Source organism: Peromyscus maniculatus, chromosome 1 (genome assembly GCF_049852395.1).
Source record: "Peromyscus maniculatus bairdii isolate BWxNUB_F1_BW_parent chromosome 1, HU_Pman_BW_mat_3.1, whole genome shotgun sequence".
In the NCBI taxonomy this organism is placed as follows: Eukaryota; Metazoa; Chordata; class Mammalia; order Rodentia; family Cricetidae; genus Peromyscus; species Peromyscus maniculatus.
The window spans coordinates 125,630,412-125,655,084 of record NC_134852.1 but is presented as its reverse complement, the minus strand read 5'-3'; the positions used below and the strand labels follow the sequence as shown (position 1 = coordinate 125,655,084).

The 24,673-nt window shown below is 42.4% G+C and overlaps 1 protein-coding gene across 50 annotated transcripts in view; it reads left to right on the top strand.

Moving 5' to 3' along the window:
• Positions 1-24,673, top strand: part of Sox6 (SRY-box transcription factor 6) — a 604,948-nt gene that overhangs the window by 563,422 nt on the left and 16,853 nt on the right. For all 50 annotated transcript variants that reach the window (XM_076563550.1, XM_076563582.1, XM_076563579.1 and 47 more), the window contains one exon: positions 4,348-4,456. In XM_076563550.1, the coding sequence (XP_076419665.1) occupies positions 4,348-4,456 (109 nt within the window). The remainder of the gene's footprint in view (positions 1-4,347; positions 4,457-24,673) is intronic.

Sequence of the window (24,673 nt, the reverse complement as noted above, 5' to 3'; positions counted from 1 at the left end):
TAACCCTCCCTCTGCCCAGCTGTTTGCTTTGTGGCTGCTATGAATGACACCACACTCAGACAATCTGTACAAAGGGGCTTTTGAATAAAGGTTGTAAAGTGCCTCTCTTTTAGACCACAAGAGTAAAGTACATGGTACCATTATCTAGACAGGTCTAGAATGGAATATGTCCATTGTAAAGGAACAAACAAAGACTCCTCTAGCATGTGCCACTTTCCTCTTCCAGCTGTAGTAATGGGACCACCTTGAGAGGACTTGAGGCATAGTACAGGCTGGCTACCCTCAGTGACCCAGAGGGAAAGTGAGGAACAGAATTACATTTCGTGTGTTAGTTTTCTGGAGACGGCTACAATCCGTCATCTTGCATATGGTTTGAAAGTGGCTTGTCTCACTGGCAAGCAAACTGTTATTTAAGTACACCATCCACTCTACTACTGAAACGGTTTTGCCAAACTTATCCAAGTAGTCTCACATGCTTAAAGATAGTATAAATATCATTTATTGCCAGCAGTTTTCTTCAGACTCCATGGAATGTCTTCCTGCTGCCTGATCTAAGTGTCCCAGTTTACATTATGGCCTTTACTGCCTCTGTTTGATGGAGTGATCAGTAAAAATTTAATGACACTATAAAATAATAAAAATGTCATTAATTTACCACGGATCTTGGATGCAGTGGTTGTAAAGTTACATTAATAAACAGAATATTTTTTACAACAAAAAGCATTGTTACGTGAGAACGTATAAATAACACACATAAATTTAAGAGCAATTTTACTGTGAGCACACACATTATTATGGAATAGCCAATAAGTGTATAAAACACAGTATATAAAATTTTATTAAAATATACCGTGCACATCAAAAATTCAGCTTTTATCTAAGTGCAAAGAAAAGCCATTATTGTGTGCTTACTGTTTCATCACTGTTCCTTCCCCAGATCACAGTTTCACATTTGTTGCTGGGAAGAGGCAGCTGATTTCCTTGCTTAAATGAGAACAAACCCCTGGTCTTTTATTTACCCCCAAATTCATTTTCTCTCCAGTGGTACCAAGATGTAACTGATCAATCTTGCCACGGTAGGGAGGGGAAAGTTGCTAATTTAATGCAAAGTTAAAAATAATGCCGGAGGATCTGAGTGGTTTGTTCACTGGCTCTGGAAATAAGGGATAATAATCGGAGTCTGTCTGTCAGCAGTGAGCCCACCCTTTCATTGATTCCGATAACACATGGAGATGATGGATACTACCGTCTTGTGGCTTGTAACATTTAACATTCATCAGCTCTCACTAACGGGGGCTTTATCATTTAAATATCTTTATTTAATATGCAACATCTACCTCATACATCATAATTTCAAAGCACTTAGAGAGCCAACAGTCCCTACAACACGGCAGAGCTGACTTTTAATTTTTTTCCAGTAACTTTCATGTTGCCTGCATGTTTGTGACTGACAATGCATAAGTGAGAGTCTGTCATTGGGGCAGCAATGAGAACGTGCATTCCACTATCAACATGAAAACCAGGGAAGACTGCAAGAGTAGGGCAGGGTCAAGTTCACACGGAGGAATTTTGCTCTTATCTCTAAGTCACCCTGCTTGGGAGCTGTGTACATTGGGAGGGATAGTTCAAGGGATGGGGATGGGTTATTTGGGACCTAAGGACATTCTCTCCACTCTCTATGTTCCTTGCAGTAACAAACCCATTGGTGTTTAACTCAGCTCCTTACACTGAAGCATCTCCATACTTTATCTGTGCCCATATTCATGTCCTGTGTTTATGAGGCTCATGTCCACTGCACTGGTAAAGCTGTGTCTAGCTCAGCTGCACAGACCTAACTTGTAGACACCCATGCCTTCCTGTCTTAGGGTTCTGTGGCTGGCAAATAAATATTCTGAGCTATTCTTTGAAGAAAAGAAGGAAATCTTCTGGGAGACTGGGTGGAAATTTATATGAAAGGGCTTGGCTTTGCAGGGTCCTGCTTTAATCTCAAACACAGTGCTTAATATTATCAAATTGAAAACGCAACCCACTGTCCCCAACACTTTTTATCATTGATTTATTTTCTGCCTATTTAACCAGTATTTCATAGGATGCTCTTCCTTGTCTCCTGTGCTGTCAAAATATTGATATTTTACAGGGGAAGTGTCTTTCCAGAAGAATCTTTTTTTTTTTCAATGAAGTCAGAAAAATTGTCTGACTTCAAAGACACTGTGAATGTGTTGTGGATCATCCTGATGTTTTTTGTTATGATTAAAAACAAGCTGATACTGCTGCATTGTGAGTGCACTTCACTTTTAGAAAAGAAAAAAATATTATCATCATGTAAGCTTTGTTGTCTTGGAGTTCTTACAAAGCATGGCATGTAATCTTTCCTCTTCTCCTTCCCTGTAAAAAATACTGATATTCTTTCAGGAACTCTTTTTTTAACTGAGAATATTTTTCAGTAAAATCAAAGAGAATGAATGACTAGAAAGATCTTTGGAATATGCATATTGATAGGTTGCGTAGTGTTGTCTTTCAGAGAAAGTTGTTCCGCCCCCACGTGCCCTGAAAATGCAGTGAAAGGTTGTTCTTCCAAGGAGAGAGAAGGACTCTTGGCCTATAACAGAGGCATTCGCATGCAAATATGCCAGAGAAACAGTACCAGAAACAAAGGTTGGACATGGCTTTCCAGTGTGCTTCACTTTGACTCTCTTTCCATCACCACACCCCGAAGTGCTACTCAAAAATAGAACTGGGCTGATAGAAAGCAGCTGTCCTTCCCTGACCACGTGTGAAGCTCCCACACAGTTCATGGCAGTGGTGGCTTTGTGTTCTGTGCTGCATCTGGGTTAATTTGTTCCCGTGCAGCCGTGTTTTCACACGAGGGGGTATTAGGAGCCACATTCACTTCAGTTTTGATTATCAGTCTGTCTTTTATATGTGTTCTATTACAGAGGTTTCTCTACACTCTGCTGTTGAAACTAGTTAGTTAGTGTTACCTAGTTGGAGCAATGATGACTAGATAATTGGGTTTTGTTGCAAAGCTTTCCTAGAGGCAGTGCTAGATTAAAAAGCACATCTTATGCTGTGTTTTCTTCCAATGAAGATTTCAACGTGGTCTCTGATGAAGGGGAACTGGAAGATTTACTGCAACAATTTGACTGATGGGAATTAATTATAGAAATATAATGATATTCAAAAATAATCGTATTAGAAAGCACAAACGCAGTGAGGCTGTACAAATGAGGCACATCCTCTATCAAGTAATTGTATGTTTGCTCCTTCCGAATATTTCCAAGTTTCTAAACATTTTACAGAACAGAATGCTCGGCGTGTTTCCATCAGATGCCGAACATGCTTGGTGCAGAACTAGGTCATTGAACAATAGACTGTGCAGCAATCAGCACTCTACTGCTGCATAATGCATTAGTATAACATGCAGAAACCATTCCCGGAGCTGCAAGCTGCTATTTCACGTCTGTACATTCAAGCTGACATGACATTTAATATCGTTTCATAGTAACGAACAACAAGGCTTCATTCATTCATAAGGATAACACAAAGCCAAGTGTGAGTCTGGAGACTAAGCATGGAGATGGGAAGTGAGCATAGGGTACCAGTGCTGGGTTTATGCAGATCATACCACCATATTAACAATGGCCAGTGAGCCCTTGCCACTGATCTGAGAGGCACAGGGCTCATTCCATCGTGTTGCCTCAGACTCCTGCTCTTAGAAGAACTGGCAAATAAGCAAACACCTTTGGGGTTCCTTTCTAAAACAGCAGGGGTATTGAACCGTTCTGGCTTCTTTACAGGGTGAGAGTCATACACACTTCAGTTCCCAGGAACTCACAGTTGAAAGACTTGGTCCAAGAAAAGAGCAATGTTGATGTCCACCCCACCATGGTTGACACGTTTGCCTTTGGAATGCTGGCACAGAAAGTTCTACCCTGTACTTTTCTCAGAAATACTGACCAAAAGCCTGATCTCTAACTGGGAAGGTTGTTCTCTCATTCAGTTTAGCAACAGGCTTTAGTAAGGACAGTCTTCAGTTTTTGCACATCTGGTCCCTCTCTCTCCGTTGCATTCCTTGTGTAAATTCCAGAAGCAAACCTGACACATAGGGACCGACCAGGCAGAGCAGTGCTGGCAGGTCCCTGTCATGGCCTCCCCTTCCTTGCAGGTTTGGCCTTTTAGACACTGCTGGTTTTGTCAGTGACATGCTCAGCCTGCAGCAGTCAGTCTCTAGAGTGGGTCAGACATGTTCAGAAGGCCATGCTTTGCCAATTAAGCAAAATTGAAACGGGAAGGAAGCCAGCGGCTGCTGTGAACCTAGGGTAAGCCTCTGCGTATTCTCTCTCCTAGGAAAGAACACGTTTTGAGAACTTGGGACCCCAGTTAACAGGGAAGTCAGGTGAAGATGGGAAGCTGGGCCCAGGCGTCATCGATCTTACTCGGCCCGAAGATGCAGAGGGTGAGTACCTTTTCCCTAGCTTGAGTTTCTGAAGGTGAGTCTGAGTTAGACATGGGATCCTCATGGCCATCCTTGGGAGTCACTAGCTGGATTCTCTAGGCAAAAAAAAAAAAAAAGAAATGTTGATCCTTAGTATGTATTATAGTTGAGGACTTTGAGATACTGCTGAATTCTCTATTACTGAACACACAGCAATTCAAGTCCCTCACAATACTATTTAAAAGTTTTAGTGGAAAATCCCCTACATTCCCATGAACAGATCTCAGAGTATCACCTACCTCACTAGATTGAGAAAAAGAAGACACATACAACGAGGACTTCTTTGAAAAATCTAGATTAAGTAATTCCTACGCACAGTAAACCAGGTGGAACTAACGGACAGGTTCAGTAGAAGCCCCCTGGTTGCTTAGGGAAGACCCAGCTCTGGGCCTGCGCACTAACCGTGGCTGAGGCCTGCTCAGTGTTTGCTGGAAAGAGCAGCCTTGCTATCAGGATGTCTACCTGCAGCTGTGTCGATGCCTGTCTCCTGCTTCCTTTTTGTTTGTTTGTCTTAAATGCACCAAGCAGCCGTCAGCAGAAATTGTTCCCCAGAGGCTGGGAACAATTTATAGGTTAGGTCAGCACTTTGCTAGTAATGTGGCCTGGTTATTTACTGTGTCATCACAGAGTGGGGACTGGCTTTCCCGTTAGCTGTTTCTTTGGCAGAATCCATCCCACCAGTCAGGGAAGATTAATTTGCTCTCCTAAGAGTAACAGGATCCTTTAGCCATCTCAGATCCTAGTGCAAGTCCTATTTAGCTTGAAGGGGAGAATCTTGCTGGTTACCCTTTTACTGGCAGAGTTTCTTACAGGACCCTTAAACACACACAAAGATAGTTCTCAGCAACATCTGAACAGGGCCTCCCCAGACAGTTTGGAAATCCCTGGTCTGACCCCTGAGAGCTGGGTGGTGGTGGACGGCAGCAAGGCCTCAGGGTCTCCAGAAGGCATGGCTCCCATGTCAGTTGGAGAGACTCATTCTTGAGGGTACTGCAAAGGTGTGAAGGGTCAGCATACATGCTGAATGCTGTGTGTATGTATTTCTGTGTGCTTGTGTGATAGAAAGAGAGAATGCAGCAGAGTGGAAAGAAAGAGACAGAAGGGGAGGGGAGAGAAAAAGGAAGGTGAGTGGAAGTGAGGGACAAGGGATTTAAGAACAGGACTCTACCTGCTCCCCTCCATGAAGAGTGTGTGTCAGGGGCACAGCGACACTGTCAGAGGCACACTGTCATTGCCAGCAGGCTTCCACTGGTAAGGGTTGAGAGTCTTCCGTCTGGCCAGCTGTGAATTCCAAATACTTGACATGGCTAATAGTTTGACTATGACACAGACATAGTAGGTGGCCTGGCCGTCTGCAAAAAGAGCGTTTGAAATCAGGCCCGTCTCAGTCTCCTTGCGAAGTTGTACTGTGGAGTGCCTAAATCTTTGGCTAGATAGAGTGAGGCAAGCAGTCTCCATCACTTTGGGGGAATCCAGTCTGTTCATTTGGCCATGAACCAGGAGTTGCAGAGCTCTGTACCTGACCCTTGCTCTGCCAGCACTTTCATTTGATTTCTTAACTATATATTAGCTATAAATATAATGAGTTGCCTCCCAGTAATGCTGCTAATCAAGTTGATGAGATTGTGTGAATGGAACTGTTGGCCATTATAAAAAGATAAAAGCCTTAACAGCAGAGAAAAATCTACAGAAGGATTGTAGAAATTCCACTCAATACCCACATTGTATAGCTTCAAATACAGTTTCCTAATTACATTTTTTAGCAAACATCTATCTAGTGTTTATATGCTAGAGAATCTGTTATTTTTACAGCCTCTTCTCATAAATATTTAAATACTCTTTGAATAAATCATCATCATCATCATCATTATTTTTATTATTATTATTATTATTATTATTATTATTATTATATAGGGTCTTATTATGTAGCCCAGGCTGACCTTAAACACTTGATACTCCTACGTCAGTCTCCCAAATGCTAGCTATATTCCATAACACCTGGCTGGTATTATTTTTCCCTATTTTACAGGTTAAAAGATTGAGGCTGAAAAAAATTAATATGGTGTAGTTGACAATGCCAGTAATGATAGAGCTAAAAGTAGATGGAAGATGCAGGTCCAAGCTTCCATATTATGTATCTGTATAGTTGGATAATTGTAATGCCTTTATTTTTACTTTTTTGAACAAACTTCTTGTGACCTTCCTCAGTAAGGCCCATTTCCTCTCCCCTAAATATAGCTAGTCATGCCATACATCAGTTCTCATGTTACCCCATCACACAGAGCAGCATGCTGATGAGTGTAACAGTAGACAGGCTGTAGTGGCCTAGGAGCTTACGGAGCGTGTGAAAACCTCCCTTCAGAAGCTTGCCCAAAGTTGCCATTGAGACCTCATGTGCCTCTGGGGGACTGTGAGTTCATGAATGGAGTCGAGTTACCTGCACTAATATGGACAGCAGTGCAGTGCCTTTGTGAGGACTTCTGGGATGGGGAGCAGGCTTTTGCTGACTCCAGGCTAGTTCTTGGCATCTGTTCAAGCCTGAGCTGATTGCAAATCCTGCTGGAGTTACAGTTCATGTTAAAGTCAGGATAGTTAGCAGGTACACATAATAGTCTTTCTACTCTGCTTGTTCATTTTCCCCTCAGCATGAAGATTGGAAAAGGGCTGGAGGGTCAGAGTAACAACAATCAAGTATATTTACTCCCTACTAAGCCCGTGTGGTCCAACAGTACAAACACCCGGCCAACATTTCTTGAGTGCCTATGGTGTGCCAATCCCCTGCACTAGACCTTGGGTAAACCCCGTGAAGTTAAAATAGTGATGCCCTTCAGTAGCCGGAGCTTATGGTCTGATGGGGGGGATATAAGATTCAAAGGGAAATCTGTGCATGAATGGTACCTTCTCATCACTGAGAACAAAACTCTAAGAGTAAAATTTTGTGGTCCTCTACGAAGCACTTAGAAAGCAAGCTCTTTAGGGAGCCTGAGCTGAAAGGTGAGCTATGCCTCCAGCTTGGGAGGTCACCTCTTTCCAACCATGTGTCTTCATCTCCAAGTTCCTTCCATCCTTGGAACAGTCATCTCTGCCCTCCTTACACTTCTGGTCTGTCCTGTGCAGCTTCTTAAGTACAAAAGTAAGTCAACCAGAAGGCAGGTCCTGTCCCAGCCATCCTTCCCAGGTCTGTGTCTGCCACCATGCCAAGGATGCTTTTTCTCAGTAAGCAGCTTGAAGGCCTGCTTCACAGCCCTAGGCATGGAGGCAGAGAAAAGGTCACCCAAAGAGGCAGCTGTGCACGTGTATTAACCACTCATCAAAATCAAATGACAAAACCATAAGCAAGGAAAACAGAAATTAGAAATATAAAAGGCAAATGTCTTCAAAATTTTATTTTTAAAGTCCAGCTGTTATTTGGCTTGAATGTGACAAGACAGCATTTCTTGTTCACCGCGATATTTATAAAGCTACGACTTCACTGGCGCTGGGGACTTAGGAAGCATGGTTAAGGTCCTGTTATGTTTAGAAGCTGATGAAGACTTAACTTGTATGGAGTCCACACAACATTTTAACTTCCCTCTAGGATTTGTAAGAATGGGAAGAGTTGATTAGTTGGGTTTGTGACCTTGTATTAAAAATGACAAACAGCTGTTGAACTGTCCACAGACTTTCCGTGTGGTGTTTCCCCTCTCTCAGCTCTTCATAACCAAGAGTTCACTTCCTACCCTAGTCCTGTGATTTCAAAGTTGAATTTATAATGGAAAGGGCTCTGGCTTGGTTGTTGGAAGGTTTCTAAAACAGCTCCTTTGCTCAATGGCTGGAGACAAGCAACTGATGCCCCAGCATAAGTACCTTTCTCTTTTAGAAGAGGCATGTTGGATTTGATTATCTCTGTGTTTCCTTCCAATCCCATGGCTGTTGTAATGGTCTTCAGAAAACACAGTCTGTTTCTAGTGAGGAAAATGATATATCCACAGGAAGCTCAGTCAGTTCCATTTAGGTTTTCATTTTCAGAGAAATAAGAGAACAATGCCTTCGAGGATATATTTCTGCCACTTGCTGAAGTGAGTTTTCATGTTCTTTGTGCTTTACTGTTTATTAATGAAAACAGCACTTCAGCAGTGTTTGTTACTTATCACAGAGGAGCTTCCCCCGCACAAACTCTCTCCCCATTTCCCTCTCTCTCCATCCTTCTCTCTCCCCTTTCCTCTCCTCCCTCCCCTCCCTTCCTTCCTTCTTCTCTCCCTCCCCCATCTGTTTCTCTCCTCTTTTCTCCCTTCCTTCTCACTCAGTTCCCCTTCTGAACCTGTGGTTTACACTGCTTTGCAGCACGTTTTGTGTAAGAAAATATTGCTTTTGCCCGTTTTCACCTTCACCTTCAGTTACTAGCTGTCTAGCCTTGGAGGGATCTGTCCCTCGTTTTGATGTGAGGAGCAATGGAATATGCTCCTATCATTTAGGGACAAGCTCTGAAGATGATTGCCTTTGGCTGAGTTTTCTAATCTGTATTGGAATTGGACCAGTGTGTTGTCCTCTGTGTGTTAGGCACTCAGGTAGATTTGTTATTTTGTTTTTGTTTTTGTTTCCAGAGCTGAAGACTGAACCCAGGGCCTTGTGCCTGCTAGGCAAGTGTTCTACCACTGAGTTAAATCCCCAACCCTCTCAGGTAGATTTGATGGGAACAGATATCCCATTCCAGGGACTCCCTGTGTATGTGTGTAGCTCTCAGAAGCTCTCCTCAGCTTCCTAAGTGGTGAAATGGATCACAACAAAAGTTGCCTTTCTTAAAGCAACTCCTCTTCCTCCCCATCACCCTCCTCCTCCCCCTCTCCTCCCCTCCTCCTCTCCCTCTTTCTCCCCATCCTCCTCCTTTTCCTCCTCCTCTTCTTCTTTGAACCTCTGGTTGTTCCAGAGTCTTATATCTTAGGTTAGTTTTATTATCCCCAGCTTAAAGCTCTCTGCTTGTAGAATCAGAAGACTGTAGTGTTTCCTTCTTTTCCTTCAAAATGTGTCAGTTACCTTGTGTGCCTGTCCTCTCTTGGTGGCCCCACTTCCCCCTGGGCCCATACTCTGAAGTCTCTGACATTTTCTCCTTTCTCTTGCTCTCTCTGAATCCTTCTTCCTGCAGGGAAAAGACCCATGATACAGGACTCATTGGAGGCAGCAGAAGAAACTGTGGCCTCATCTGAAGTGGGATTCAAATGCTATGGCTACTTGTGTCTTGGAGTGTGAGGGTCACTGGTTCAAGCACACCAGAGTATACTGCTTTACCTTTCAACACCAGATCCTTAGATCTGGGACAAAGGAGAGAACTCCTGCCCCCTGTCGCCCTGTGGCTTCAGCTGAGCAGTTCCTTCTCTGGTCCCTGGTCACTTTGTTCAGATGATCCAGAATGATGACCTGGCTTGTTCCTGAAAGGCTCACTGTAATGTTCTTACTTCTCTGTTAATAATTTATAGACCAATGTATGTCTGCTCCCTTTAACTTCTACCCAAAGGGGCTAGCCTGATTTCTAGACTCTGACAGAATAAGACTTGGGACCATGCTAGATGCCACCCTCCCCTTCACCTATCACATGTTTGCTCAAGAGCTAGAGGACTTGTATCCCATTGTTTCCTACTAGGCAGTCATTTTCTCTCCACAGTTTTTCTAACCCTGGAGTCAGGAGGTTGATGAAGAGCAGGGCTCTAAACTTTCCTCATTACTCACTTTCACTTGAGAAAGTTGACAAGACCTTGTGTGTTTTAAATACCCATATAGGTATATAAAAGAGGTATATGAATCAAACATTTACTCATAATAAATAATAAATATGCTTTAAAACAATTCTTTGGTATAAATCTAATTTTATAATTTATCAAAGACAAAAGCACACTTGCAGCTACTGACATAGCTGTGCTTATTTGTTTTTGCAGAAGGAATTAGATCTTGGCTGTATATTTGATGCTACAAGAGGCGGGGCACCTTCAGCATTTTTCAGGGTTGATTGACACTTTGATTTTATAATTATCAATGTTGAGAAATCCCCTCTATCTAAATAGGCAGTACAAAATAGCAGAAGTGTGTTTAGGCTCATTTCAGAAATTGTTGGAAATTGTCCTAATCCCAAGCTAAAATTTAATTGAGTGATTTTTATGAAACCCAAGTCAGCATCTCAATTGGCAATTTTTAAAACTGAGCATTCTAATGCAATACAATCCATAGACACAGTGTTTGATGCTAACATGTTGACAGATGACGCTAGAAAGATAATAAAAATCTTTGTTTTCTATGATAAAGCCATTATGTCTCTGTAAGAACATAAAACCGCGAGTACAGTGAAAACACTGATTCACAGCATGCTGTGATCTCAGACCTGAGCAGAGGAGGCAAGGCAGCTCTCAGCTGTTGGTGCCGTATGTCCAGTACAGTGTCAGGCAGACAGCCCGTGTTCAGAACGCAGGCTGCAGTGAGCCTACCCGCTACAACACAGGTGGATGCTTCCAGAAACACTTCAGGTCCATTATGTGCTTGGTTTTGAATTAGTTTGAGGTCACTGTGTGTTCAGGAGCCTTTTACTGTTACCACCCTCTTCACAAGCTCTGTGTTTGGCTAAATGGTCCTCTGTGGGTAGTGACTCAGAGATTAAGAAGTAGTGATATCATTTAGATGGTTTCTAGTGACAGGGCTGTTGGTTTCTTTAACTCTCTAATTTTACTGCCTTGTAATTGGACTCATTTACCCTTAACACAGCTAGAATATAGCAAGTATCAATTAGGGACCATGTGATCTTGCCATTTGTTTGTTGGTCTGTTTTTGTAGTAGTGAGAATTGAACATGGAGCCTTGTCCCTGCTAGGCAAGTGACCTACCACTGAGCTATACCCCCAGCCCAGTGATTTCTTTTGTGTGTGTGCAGGGCGGGGGGCGCATATGCCAGAGCTGGTGTGTCTTTTCTCAGAAGGGTATCCAGCTGCTACCAGGAGTAAAGGGTGAAGAAATATACCAGAAGCAGAAAAGACTTCAGTGAATCAGCAGGTTTATTAGCTTCAGGCCTGTGCTTCAGGCCTATCATATGGCCCTCTATGGCTGCCTGAAGCAACATGTTGAGGCATCTTAGAGATCCTAGGCAAAAGAACTGTGAGGAACTAGTAGGCAGGTGTCTGAGGCAGGCTGGGCAGTGAGGGAGGCCTGAGATATGGAGAGATGAGTAATAGCTGCAGAGGCAGGGGATCAGCAGGGTTCACAAAGCCCTCAGCTCCGGGCTAACTGTTGTATGAGTATCACAAAAATGTATTTTACTGTGGATATAAACCGTTTTAGAGGTTCCTGTGCACCACTTTATATCAGCTCTATATATAAAGTGCAGGGCTCTTAAACAAGCAAATAAACTTCTCTTACAGACATATATTTGCTGTGTCTTAAAAGCTCCCAAATAACTTTTAATGTTGGGAGAAAACAATTTCCATTGAACTCTTCAAGTGATAGATGGGCCTGGTGGGGCAAGAGAGTGAAATGTCAAGGGTTTTGTGTAGCTGCGTCCCGATACTTCATAAGGGGAACTCAGCCTGCTTCCCATCGTTGCTGGCTTTGAAGAGCTCAAATACCTGTGAGGAAATGAGCCCCACCCAATGGGTGGTTTCTCTGTGGACTTCACTGCAAAGATCTATCAGTGACAGTGTGTATAGTCACTACACACACACACACACACACACACACACACACACACACACACACAGATACTCTTCAGACAGAATGCTCTTATCCCAAGGTGGAGATGCCTGTCTATGCTATTGCTACATCACAGAGTGGTCCCCAACTCTACAGCAAACAAATGACAAGGACTAATACCTCCTACTATGAAAATCAGACCCAAGACAAGAATAGGCAGCACAAGCTCCCGTGGGACTGATTCCTCAGCCATGGGCCTGTCAGCTTCATGTAAACCAGTCTACTAGAGTGAGCATGCTCACAGAGGTCTATCTAGCATGTATGCATGGACTACAGAGCTCCTAAGCTGTGATCTTTGTCTAGGTCCCTGTCCCAGAATCCTCCTCTTCTGGCAAAAAGAGCCATTTGGCTTTCCATATGAGTTTGTAACATTCAGGTCAAGCTTAGGTTAGTGGGATTCAAAATGCATGAGGCCAGTTCTGAATGCTCTTGAGATTTTCTTTGCTTACAACCAGGATTGAACTTGAAACTAACCTTTTAGCCTAATTGGCTCTTTTCTTCCCCTCAAAGTTGCAACTGTTTTGTTTTGACATTGTTTTAAAGAACTAGCACCTATAAAGACCTCACCATTTTTCTGTTATTGACTTCCTCGTTTTTTTTCTTCATCCTATATTTTACTATCATCTGAGACTATGATCCTTGACATGGCTATGCCATGCCATAGAATACACATTCATTCAGGATTTTACTCACTTGGGGCTTTCTCCACTCCTCATGTGTAAGAAAGGATTTAAAAATATATGCCACATTGTTTCTCGAAGAGTCACTCATACAGCTGGGGTTCCATGGCTAGCACACACAGGAGGCAAAGCAGTCTACCATATTTCATATTCAAGCATATCTTGGGGAAAGAGAGGAAGTGCCCATTAGAGGAGGAAGCTGCAGTGCTTGTGGACAGCACGAATTATGGAAGACCTGAGGGTATTGCTGGACATAAGCCTAGGGTAGACAGACAGAAATGGCGGGGACACTCGGCAGAAGAGTAATAAAAACAGACCCAGACAATAAAGCAGGTGGGAAGCTCCAGGAGAACAGTCATCCTTCTCACCCGTGTCCTCCTCTCTTCCAATGCTAAGCCTCACGTTTATACTCCATTCACATTTGCTGACTTGAATACCTTCTAGAAGTAGCAGAGGGCCTTGAGTGCCAGGGTGAGGCATTTGGACTTTGTCATCAAATAGACAGGCATTAACCTTTCATTGTTAAAGAACGACATAGATCTAAGAGGCTGAGAGAGAGTAAGGGAAAGCAACAAGGGGCTTAGAACTCAGCTAGCCCCTGAATTCCTCCTCTGTCCATGCTGAGCCATAAGAAAGCCGAGCAGGTGTTAGGTGGGTTTTCATGGGAATCTACTGAAAACAACTATTGTTCTCCTCTCTTCTGAGATGTGGACAAGCCTATCTGCCTGAGTGACAAGTCAGTTTTGGACTTGGACCCCTCACTTAGAAGAGTGAATGTTCTAGTTGCTTTTGTCTAGTATACACTTAAAACATCCTACACATGCTGCCTCATGTTAGACCATGGTGCCAGAGAGATTTCACAGTAACCTATCAGTGTGTACTTATGTCGTCTGCAGGTACACTTAGGATTCGTTCATAAAAAGTAACTGAACTACAATGTAGTGTCTCAAGGAAATATTATATAGGCTTACTTTCATGGCAGAGAAATCAGTGTCCATCCCATGTTCCGCAGGAAGGTGGGTCCTGCTTGAGAACGAAGTAAATCAGGGTGAGAGTGCTCTGCATTGGTGGTCACAGCCACTTAGAGTGTAAGGTGGAAAAGCAAGCCTGAAGGAGCCCTAGGACCTTCTCATCTGTTTGTTAGTTTTATAGCCAATGACCTTTGTCACTCCATTGAGTCCTTCATGAAAACCCTGATGTCTCAGTTCATATGATAGCACTCTCTTCCAGCATTGGGGGCAGAGCTCAGTTGGTTGAGTGCCCACCTAGAACACGGAAGCCCAGGCTCCAGTCCCTCCAACTTCATGCACTGTGGGTGGCCGTGGTGCATGTCTGTGACCCCAGGACTTAGGAGGGAAAAGCAGGAGGATTGGCTCTTTAAGGCCATCCTCAGCTACTTAATTTGTTTAAAGCCAGATGACCTGAGATATTGGGAGGGAGGAAAAAGTCTCTCTTTATTTGGCCCAGCAGCCAGGTTTGGTGGTGGGTCTCATACTAGGAACATGGTGTCAGGGAAGCAGGGGGTATGGAATGACCTTGGGTGGACTTTATGAACATTTACTTCCTTTTAGTTTGCATCACACAGACCCTTTGGAAACATTTGGCTTTGGAACTTTATTCTGTGAAGGAGTCAGTTGTGCCCACCCCGCTGCAGCTAACCTGTGTGTTTATTTTTAACCATCTAAAGAACAGAACATGAAATCTAGGAAGCATCAGGCAGATATGAAGAGAGTCCAGAAAGAAGATAGATGCCACTGAGGTCACCTGTTCTGCCCTTGCAGGACTAGAATGAACACACACACACACACACACACACACACACACACACACACACACACCATTGCTGGAGGTTCTTGGGGTTCCAGTCCCTGTTCTGGAAATTTACAAGCATTCCCATTCCCCCTCAACTAAAATGCTGCAAAGTAGAAACTATTAACCCTCTTATATAGGCAGATGAAATTATAGACTGGAGAAATAATTCACTTATCTAAGAAAGATTAACTGTATAATTCATTGTCAGATCTATAGAAATTCACACATAGCATCTTAGCCATACTGTTTCCCAGTTTTCTCCAAAAAGAGCTGATTGAACCAATGACCTTTGTTGGAATAGCTTTTCCTATGCTTTCCATTAAAAATCAAGGGGGAAAAACGTGTGAAAGCTTTATTTTTTTAACACTTTGAACTATACAGATATCAGATACCATTAATTATTCTGTTGAAGTTTTAGGATAGAGATATTTGCTGGCTTTTGTAGTTGGAGTCACTACTGTGAGCCTTGGGCCACCTCTTTCTCATACTCTTTACATATGCCAGCTTTGAAAACAAAGTTAGTTTTTCCTGGACCCATACATGGCATTCTCCCATTCTAATGTCAAAGAGAAAGACTCCCTAGAACAAACGAAATAAAGTGAAACACAGAAGAGAGAGGGGCCCCGTGAAGTTCATTGCTGGGAGTTGGTGGAGCTAAGTATAGAGGTGGCTGAGACAATTCACTGTGCCATTTTCAACCTTATGCTGATGACAAGCATGTGATCTTGGGGCAGTAACATCAGAGCTGCCAGTGTGCCTTTGTTATTTACTAACTGAGGCTCAGGCGTCATTTGACTTCTCATTACTTCCCGTGGAACAATGGATGTGTATTAAGTGTTCCTTTTATCCCTTTTATGTACAAGTTCTCCGATTTTATGAGCTTGTCTTACCCTAATTTTATGCTATTCAAGGAAGGTTCCATTGTGTGGTTTTATGAGTTCATGCATGCATCCGTTTACATGTTTACACACACCCTACGGTACTGGCAGCAGCATTGAGACTTAAGACTCTCCAGAAGTTCAGGCCCTCTTACTGTTTTGCCAGGGTTGTCCAGGAAGTGGTGAGGTAGCAGATGAGAACTGCTCAGTGTGGCAAGTCAACAGAAATAGCTAAAGGAGAAATGACATTGTTTGGCTCTCAAAAAACCGTAGGCATATCTTTTTGTTTTGTTTTGTTTTTTTCCATCACAGCTATTCTTACCAGACACTTGACATTTCTTATATCAGAAATCAAATGGGTACTTAGTTACAGTCCAAGTGCAGAAACTGCCAGATACCAGGAAACAACAGACATGCCTATAAAATCCCTACTGTGGCAGATAGTTGCAGTGTCCAGCTGCCTCGGTATGCTTCAGCATTTACTTGATGGCTGATTTGCTAGTCCCTGGCATGAGCTATGGATAGCTCATGCACTCGCTGCATTTGGAGAAGGTAGGCACATGTAACTGGTGATATGGATAAATTAGGGTAAACACAGGTTAGAGATAGGCATAAGGCACAGGGCATCTCCTATTGGAACCTAGAATGTTTAGTCAAACCTGGCAAACATGTCAGACTTTCATAGGACAGACAGTCCTTAAAATGTGTCTTCAGGGAGTGATTGCAAGATGGACATGCGTCTTCAGGGAGTGATTGCGAGATGGACATGCCATTGCAGGAAAATAGAGAGCTGGGATTCATAGCATGAAAACAGTGTGTAGGAACTAGAAGAAGTACACTACTAAAAAACAAAAACGTGCTTTGAGTAGAGCAGCAAGAAATGGCACTGGAGCCATACAGAGAAACAAACTTACCTGCTGCTCTGGGGGGTAAGGTTCATCTATGGGCATGGAGATGGGTGGGTCATTGGAGAGGTTTAGATATAGGAGTGGCCTGGTCCGAAGTGAATGTGTGACGTTCCTCTCTGTCTGAAGTCAGAAAATGGTATTTCTGTGGAGGTTAAAATATCCAAACCTGGAAAGAAAGAACATGAACCAGAAGGCTAGATTTTAAAGTAGTGTGGCAGAGACCTGGAGGGCGGGGTAATCAGCAAGGGGAGAATCGGGAAGATAGATCAAGTAATGTCTTGTTTATAAGCTTTTCTTTGCCTTGGTTCGTGCTTCATTTCATATAGTCTGTGGTAGGAACAGGACTGGGTGAAGCCAGAAGCTGCTGAGCTGTGTGAATTATTTAGTTCACCAGCTTTCAGCAGCCTCTGTGTCCTCCATGGGCCTCTGCTTTTACCAGAGCCTGGTTCCCCTGAAGTCCTAGGAAGCCCAAACTGGTTATTGTCTTATTTCATCCCCAGTGATCTCTAGTTCAAACTGAATGTTGCTTTTCACCTGGGCTCACTGGCATATAAGCCCTCCTGAGCTACACATGACATACAGATAAGTAGAATATCCTGTGCTCTGTGCCTCTTTCAGGTCATTAAAATACAGAAGCTCAGAAGTCATCCCAGCTGCCATGGGGTCTGTAGCTGAAACACGCTAAAGGACTCCATTCAGCTATCTGTATAAAGCAAATATAACTTGAGAATTAAGGAAAAATTAAACCAAAACCTAGAGCAGGAGACTGCTGAGCCACTGGTGAGAATTCCCTTCATTTTGCAAAGCCACGGGCCACATGCACCAGCTCACCACAAAGTCATTAAGCCTTTTTAAGCTCAGATGAAAAACATTAACAAATACCACAAAAGGCTTTAGTATAGCCCCCTTTGTTCATTCACATATGGCACTTTATAACTCCTGCACCACTCCGCTCGTGTGTTTGTTTAAGCTGCCTCCATCAGGCTGGGCCTGAAAGAACAAAAGACATCTTGAGCAATCCTTAGCAGGAAACGGGCTAATCTAAACATGGTTTGTGACACTTTAAGTAGAATAGAAAGCAGAGGGATTGATTAGCCATTAATGTCCAATTGGCTCCATATGGATGTTGCAATAATAAAGCCTTTTTCAGGGCAGTAGCCGAGTTATTGAATTAGAGTCTATGTTTCCTCAGAGCTGACCTTAGGGAATTCCCTTTTGGTTCTTCTTGTTAATCTTTTAAAAAGAAGGGAGTTTCTAATAGAAAAACAGAGAAGCGCTGTCTACAGTAACGCTCTCATAACCCTGAAATCAGGGGATGCCTTCATTTAGCACCCTTCTAATCCCTGCTATAATCTCAATCCTCAGTGCTTTCTGCAAGTGTTCGTGCATCTTTGGGGCAGCATTTCAGAATGCCTTAATTAAGGGTGTGAACTTCAAACCCTGCACGGGCTTCTTGGGTGTAACTTAGCTGTGCAAGGAATAGTATCCTTACAGGAAGAAACTTACATTCCAGCTGGAGAATCACGGTGGCTCTAAAATTCACTTTTCTCAAGTCTCCCCATGCTGATATGGGAACTTTGCCCTAGAGGAGATGTGCTAGACTGAAAGCTGGCAGACCTGAGTTCTAGGTATGGTTGTTCCTTATTAGTATGATGGACACTGATTACAACAGAGAACGGTCCCATAATCTGGGAGCCTTGGTCCAAATGCTGTCTACCTTCATACCCATTTCAAAGTATTATGAGGAGAACTGAGGTCATGTATTTTATGAAAGCACTGTGTAAATATTGTTTTGTGCACAATTACATAGCATACCTAGTATGCTCTCCTGGAAAGTGACTTCTTGCTTAGTCTATCAAAAAGCTAAATTGCTTCCTAAAAGACCATTTTGGAATGAGGACTGACTAATTATTTCTGTATTCAAGGGGACTTTTGCTTCATTTGTATACTGCATGTGACTATCTGTCTACCTTTATAGTTTATCTACTAAGTTTCTTGGTATAAACAAGTTCTATAGTTGAAGCAAATGTAGGGTATTTGTCATAACAGAGTTGTAGAATCCTGGGATGAAAATGCATCTATGATCTTCCCTACATTGGCAAGTGAAGAATTAATGCCTTAGTCAAAGGACCACAGGCACCCCATCTTTCACTCCTGCACTGTTGGCTTTTAGTTTTTCACCAGTCTCTAACTCAGAAGAACCAATCATCTATCAACTGTATATGTCTTCCTCAAGTCAGTTCCTCTACAGCAGGCCAGTGTCACTCATCTGCCCAGCAAGGGCCTGGCCTATAGCTCAGCAGCGAGGCACTTACCTAGCATGTGCAAGGCACTGGGTTGGTCTCCAGCAAAATAAACAAACGAACACACCTGGCCGATGATCTCTAAGACAGAGGGACAAGCCATGCCCTGCAGGCCTGGCAGTCTATTTCTCAAACATGACGAGCAATTGCTTCCTTCATGATGAAGGCTTTCTCAGCCACAGAATGTGTTTCCTACTAAGTTAACCACTAGGATAGCCAACTCCTTTCCCCATTTTTACTTCCTTTCTTTTCTTTTAAACAAGAAGTGAAATTTTCATTTTAATAAGCATTCTTGTAGTGAAAGTACGTTACCATTCTGGCGGTCAGCAGGAACAGAAGTTAGCAAAGGGCTCTTCTGACTGGAGACAGACACCTGTCAACAATGCACTGTCAACAGCTGCATCTCTACCACAGCCATTTGGATTTGGTGGGATAAGTGTGGTGAACAAAGCAAATGTGATTTTTAACCCCTCTTCCCAATAGTCCATCTTCCCCCCTCCCCACCCCAGAACTCCTTTCTCATCCACATTACCCCTACTAACCATATAAGACGCTATCACATGCATCAGGTAACTCAAAAATCCCAGAGAGAGAAACCATCATTTTGTTGACAATGAAGCAGTCTGAAATGCTGTGATTGTGCACTGTGCTATGGAGCCACCTAATGCTGGTCCCTCTGCCATTTACTCATAAGCAACCAATGATAGCTTTTTGACCCTTCCTAATGACATTGTTTTGGTGAACAAGAATGTCTTTGAGTTAACCATGACCTGAAAATAACATACATTTCTCAGGGCTCCTAGGAAAAATTTTCAGAAAAAATGGTTCTGTGAGTTGGTTGGCTTTCCATTTTACAATTTTATTGCTTTTTATTTTTTATTAAACAGATTTCAAAACATTTTTCTTTGGGCAGTGTCCTATTGTATATATACTTTACTCATTTTCCAATTATTTCAAATTTTGTCTATTATTACTAGAACTTCTATGGTATTTTTAGACAGAAAATTTCATTTAGTTTGGAGAGGCGCTTGGGAGTGAAACTGCTGTATTAGAGAACAAACTAGAGGAAACTATTTACTGTTCCACACCTCTGCTAGTTGTCCTTATGCTTGCCGACATTTCGTTTCTAAGCCTTTGTAACAAATGTGGAAGGAGAGCTCATTGTGGTTTTAATGTGCATTTTCTTGATGATTAATTATACAGAACAGCTTTCCCTCCTTCATCGGCTCTATATTCTCTTATGAACTGCTGTCTTTTGCCCTTTTTAAAATGAGATGTTTGCATTTATCCATTTGTTTTAAGGAATGGACGGTTACTCTTGGCTCACAGTTGGAGGGTAGAGTGGATGGTGGGGAAGGCACGGCAGGGGTGTGAGGTGGCTGCTCACTGTCTGCAGTCAGGAAGCAGAGAGAGACAGCTGCTCTCAGTGTGTTGTCTCTGTGGCTGTTGTGTGTATGTTCTAGATGGAAAGTCTTACCAGACAAATGCATGGAATAATTTTCCCCAGCCTGCTCTTTACATTTGGGTATTTATCTGTTTATTTTATGTCTTCTGAGACAGGATCTCTCTGTTGCCCAGACTGACATGGAATGCATTTTGTGGCCATGCAGGCCTGGCACTCCTGATGACCCTCCTTCCTCAGCCAGTAGAGTAGTAGGATGACAGGCATTCACACATAGCTAGCCTCATATTCAATGACGACTCTTGACAAATGGAGCTTTTTTTCCCTTTTTTTTTTTTAATTAAGAGATTTTCTATTCATTTTACATACCAACCACAGATTCCTGTCCTCCCTCCTCCCACCTCCCCAGCCTTCCCCCACAACCCAGCCCCATTTCCCACCTCCTCCAAGGCAAGGTCTCCCACGGGGAGTCAGCAGGGCCTGGTACATTCAGTTGAGGCAGGTCCAAGATCCTCCTCCCTGCTGGAGAGATGGCTCAGCCATTAAAGGCTAGGCTCACAACCAAAAATATAGGAGCTTTTATTTTGATGCAGTTCAATTGGTTGCTTTTCTTACAAGCTTAGAGCTATATGTGCCATGGAAAGATTTCCTTTAACTCAAAGTCACTCTACAATATTGCTCCTTATTTTTTGTGGAGTCTTATAATTTTACTTTTGATTTTAAGTCATAACTCATCTCAAATGAATTGTTGAGTGTGGAATGAGAGGTCAAAGGTCACTCTTTTCACTGTATTTATTCCCTGGCTTAGTGCTAGTTGTTGAAAGACTATCAGTTCTTGTTGTGGCTGCCGTGGTCTCTCTACTAAGGTCTGCTAAGTCTTCCAGCTTTGCTGAAGCCTGCCTTGCTCCTCTCCTTGCTTTCCTTTTTATGTGAGTTTTGAAATCATGTGTCAATATCTACAAGAAACTCTTTGAGGAATGAGTAAATTTGGCAAGTACTGATACCTTAATAATGTTGACTTTTCTGCTTCATGACTATGGTGCATTCTTGATTTATTTAGGCCTTCTGATAGTCCACATGTTTTGTTTTCAGTATAGATGTCTTGAACACGTTTTGGTTGAATTTAGTATTTCACTGTCAGATATTATTATACATGTAAATTGTCTTTGACAGGGTCTCACTGTGTAGCCCTAGCTAGCCTGGAAATCACCATGTAGACCAAGTTAGCCTCAAAATCACAGATCCACCTTCCTTTGTCTCCTAAATTCTGGGATTAAAGATGTGCGTCATCATGCCTAGTTCATTTGTTTAATGATTTTGATTGTTTACTGTCAGTGCATAGAAATACGATTGATTTCTGTGTTATTTGATGTCATAATACTGAAAAATTCACTTATTCTAGTAATTGTCTTTATAGATGCCTTCAATTTTCTTTGCAAACAATTATTTTGAACAGATTTTGGCATGTGCTCTTCTCTAAACTGTGTTTCTGCTGCCTGTTGACTAACGATGGCGAAGAGCAGCCGTTCAGTGAGTTGTAGGTTTCTTAAATGCATTGAACAGAATGGGACAGTTCTCTGCTCTTCTGCCTTTTTGAGTCCCTTTATCAGGAAAGAAGAGTGAGTGTTGTCAGTGCCCATTTCGGAATCTGTGTTAGGCATGCTCTCCTCCTTGTTCTAACAGAATAAGGGGAGTCTTGTTTGTGATGATGGTAATCATCATCCTCTTACATGTTGGAAATTTCCTTGTGATTCCATGGCACTAGGAAAAAATAGGATTAGATTTTTCAGGGAGGTTTCTGGCTTATAAATTCAAATTTCTTCCTCAGCTCTCAGAGAATTCATGCTTTCTACTTACTGAGTAAAGTTTAGTAACTGTGTCTTTCAAGCAATTTGCTCATTTCATCTAAGTTGTCAGATTTAGGAAAATTAAGTCATTGATAATATCCCTTTATTGTCTTTTTAATTTGGACCCATGGTGAAATTCCCTCTTTCAATGTAAATATTAATGTTTTGTTTTTTTCTTTCTGTCTGTTGATAGGTATGCCAATTTTATTGATTTTTTTTTCAAATTACTAAGCCTTTGCTTTTTAAAAATTATTTTTATTGTGTCTTCTATTAAAATCTCTGAATTACAATTGAGTTATTTAGCGCATTTTTATCTAACCTGACTTTGAATGTAATGGGCTTAGGTTATACAATCTGCATTTTAAAAATATCCTCTCTGCTTCCATGTTGCTTTATCATGCCCGCCTCCCTTGTGTTGAAAGCCTCCCTCTGCTCTCTGCTGATTGGTCAGCTGTATTTCTAATGATTTTCTGGGGGTGTGTCCGAATCCTTAGTTGTTCTTACAGTTTAATTTTGCCACTTTGGTGACTTAGTTCCGTTTGCTGAGCCACTGTGCTATTGCTGACCCACATTTAATCTCTTTATCATTCATATGTTGAAAACCCAAGATATGCCCCCTTTACCTGTGGGGTTCAGGGTTCAGAACTGGAAGCCACAGTCTGCCTTCTGACACAACAAGCAGCAGTGATAGGCTTTCTGTTTGCATCTAGCCACTCTGTAATGCAACCTGGGAAGAAGCATCTTCATGTGGAAAATCTGCAAAAACAGGATTTCATTACATGAACTTCCCTTCCTTCTAGGATAAAGGCCTCTATAGTTTCTGCTTGATTTTGATAACTCTCTGGTGTCTTCAGCTTGCTGCCCAGAGTTTCAAGTGTTTATCTCTTTCAGGTTTGGTCTGATAAAAGCTATCTGCTACTACTAGATGCCAAGGTAGATGTTTTTTTTTACTCCAGTCTTTTTCATTCAGTCTGACAAAATGTAAGTTTTAAAAGCCTTTTAGAAAGTATTTAGGCACCTTCCTTCTCTGTTCCCCGTGTGAGTTCACAGTTAATCACTGAGACTGTTTGGTGGTATTCGCTCATTTAGCTTCTGCTTTGATCTGCTCTAGAATACATTTGTTCTCCTCGGCTTAAATACCTTAAAGGCTTCTGAGGTTGGCATTCAAGGTGCTTAGCAATCCAGTGCTGTTTATTTTTCTAATTTCATCTGTTAGTACTCCCCTCCCCTCGCCACAAACCCTAGCCAATGCCAGTGTCTTACTGTGCTCCAGCTGCAAGTCTGTGTCTTTCATCCTCCTGATTCCCTGGAGCACTGTGACACCATGCTCACCGAATCCTGCCCTTCTTTAAGGGTTCAAGCAGTGCTTTATCTCTGAAGTCCCCTGGTGATGCACCTCTGGCCACCCTAAGGATGCTGAAAGTAGTGTTCAGAAATCACCTTTATTAGCACTGCTATATAACTTTCAACTAGGTGTGCTTCCCCATCCAAACAACCCCCTGAAAAATTCTGTGCTATTTACCTCTGTGGAGACCTATCCTGGTGCTTCCAGTACACTGAAAATTTGTCGTGAGTTTGCTAAATTAGTGTGTAAGGCTGAGTATCAAGCATAGTATTGAAATATCCAGAATGTCTTCCTAGAGAAAAACTTTGTGTATACACAAACCCACACTGAACACTCACTCACCCAGACAGCCCCTGGGATTTACCCAGGAAGGCCCCGTTGTAAGATTAGTTCAGGACCATTGCCATAGGCTGTGATGGGGAACTGGGCCTTCTTAACAACCCACCTGGAAAAACTCAGTTTTCTGTCTTCTCTAAATCACTCACTTCACAGCTTCCTAAGGAAATCTTTGTCTTGGCAGCTTCCATCCTCTCCCTGTAGATTCCTTTGTTTACCTGAAATTTTGTATTTACACAGCCTTCTCTGGAGATGAAGGATGAGTTAACCAACACAAGACACCCCCCCTCCCCGCCCCGCCCCAGTGCAGGGACACTGTACAGAGCAGGAGGTCCTAGCAAACAGGGTCTTCAGCCTCCTGGTAGGTGCTGCTGTCCAACTGGCCTTCAGTAGCTGTCCTTGGGGCTGCTGATGCTGGTCAGTAAAGACTCAAAGGTCAGCAGGGAAGCTGTGGTCCTGGATGAATTGCTGTGGGTCTAAACTCCTTCCAGCCATTTTCTATGCGATCCTCTTGACTTCACAAATCTTTCCTCTGCTGTTAAAAGTCCTTCATCTAACACTGAGTGATCCCTATCAAAATCTGGTGCTGGATTCTGATGTAAGAATTGATTATTTAAGAAGAAAATACTTTTCCTTATGCACTTATTGATATTTTCAAAAATGAATAGGCCATGACATACCTGATATATAGAATTTAAAAGTTACTTAAAACAGAGGTCAATTTTGGATTTCTAGTATATAGATTGATAGAATATCTTTTGAAAATAATGTATAGTGTCCTGTAAAACATTGTATATATTTTAAAAGAGATTTTTAAAATTAATTTCCATTTTTTTTTTTTCGAGACAGGGTTTCTCTGTGTAGCTTTGCGCCTTTCCTGGAACTCACTTGGTAGCCCAGGCTGGCCTCGAACTCACAGAGATCTGCCTGGCTCTGCCTCCCGAGTGCTGGGATTAAAGGCGTG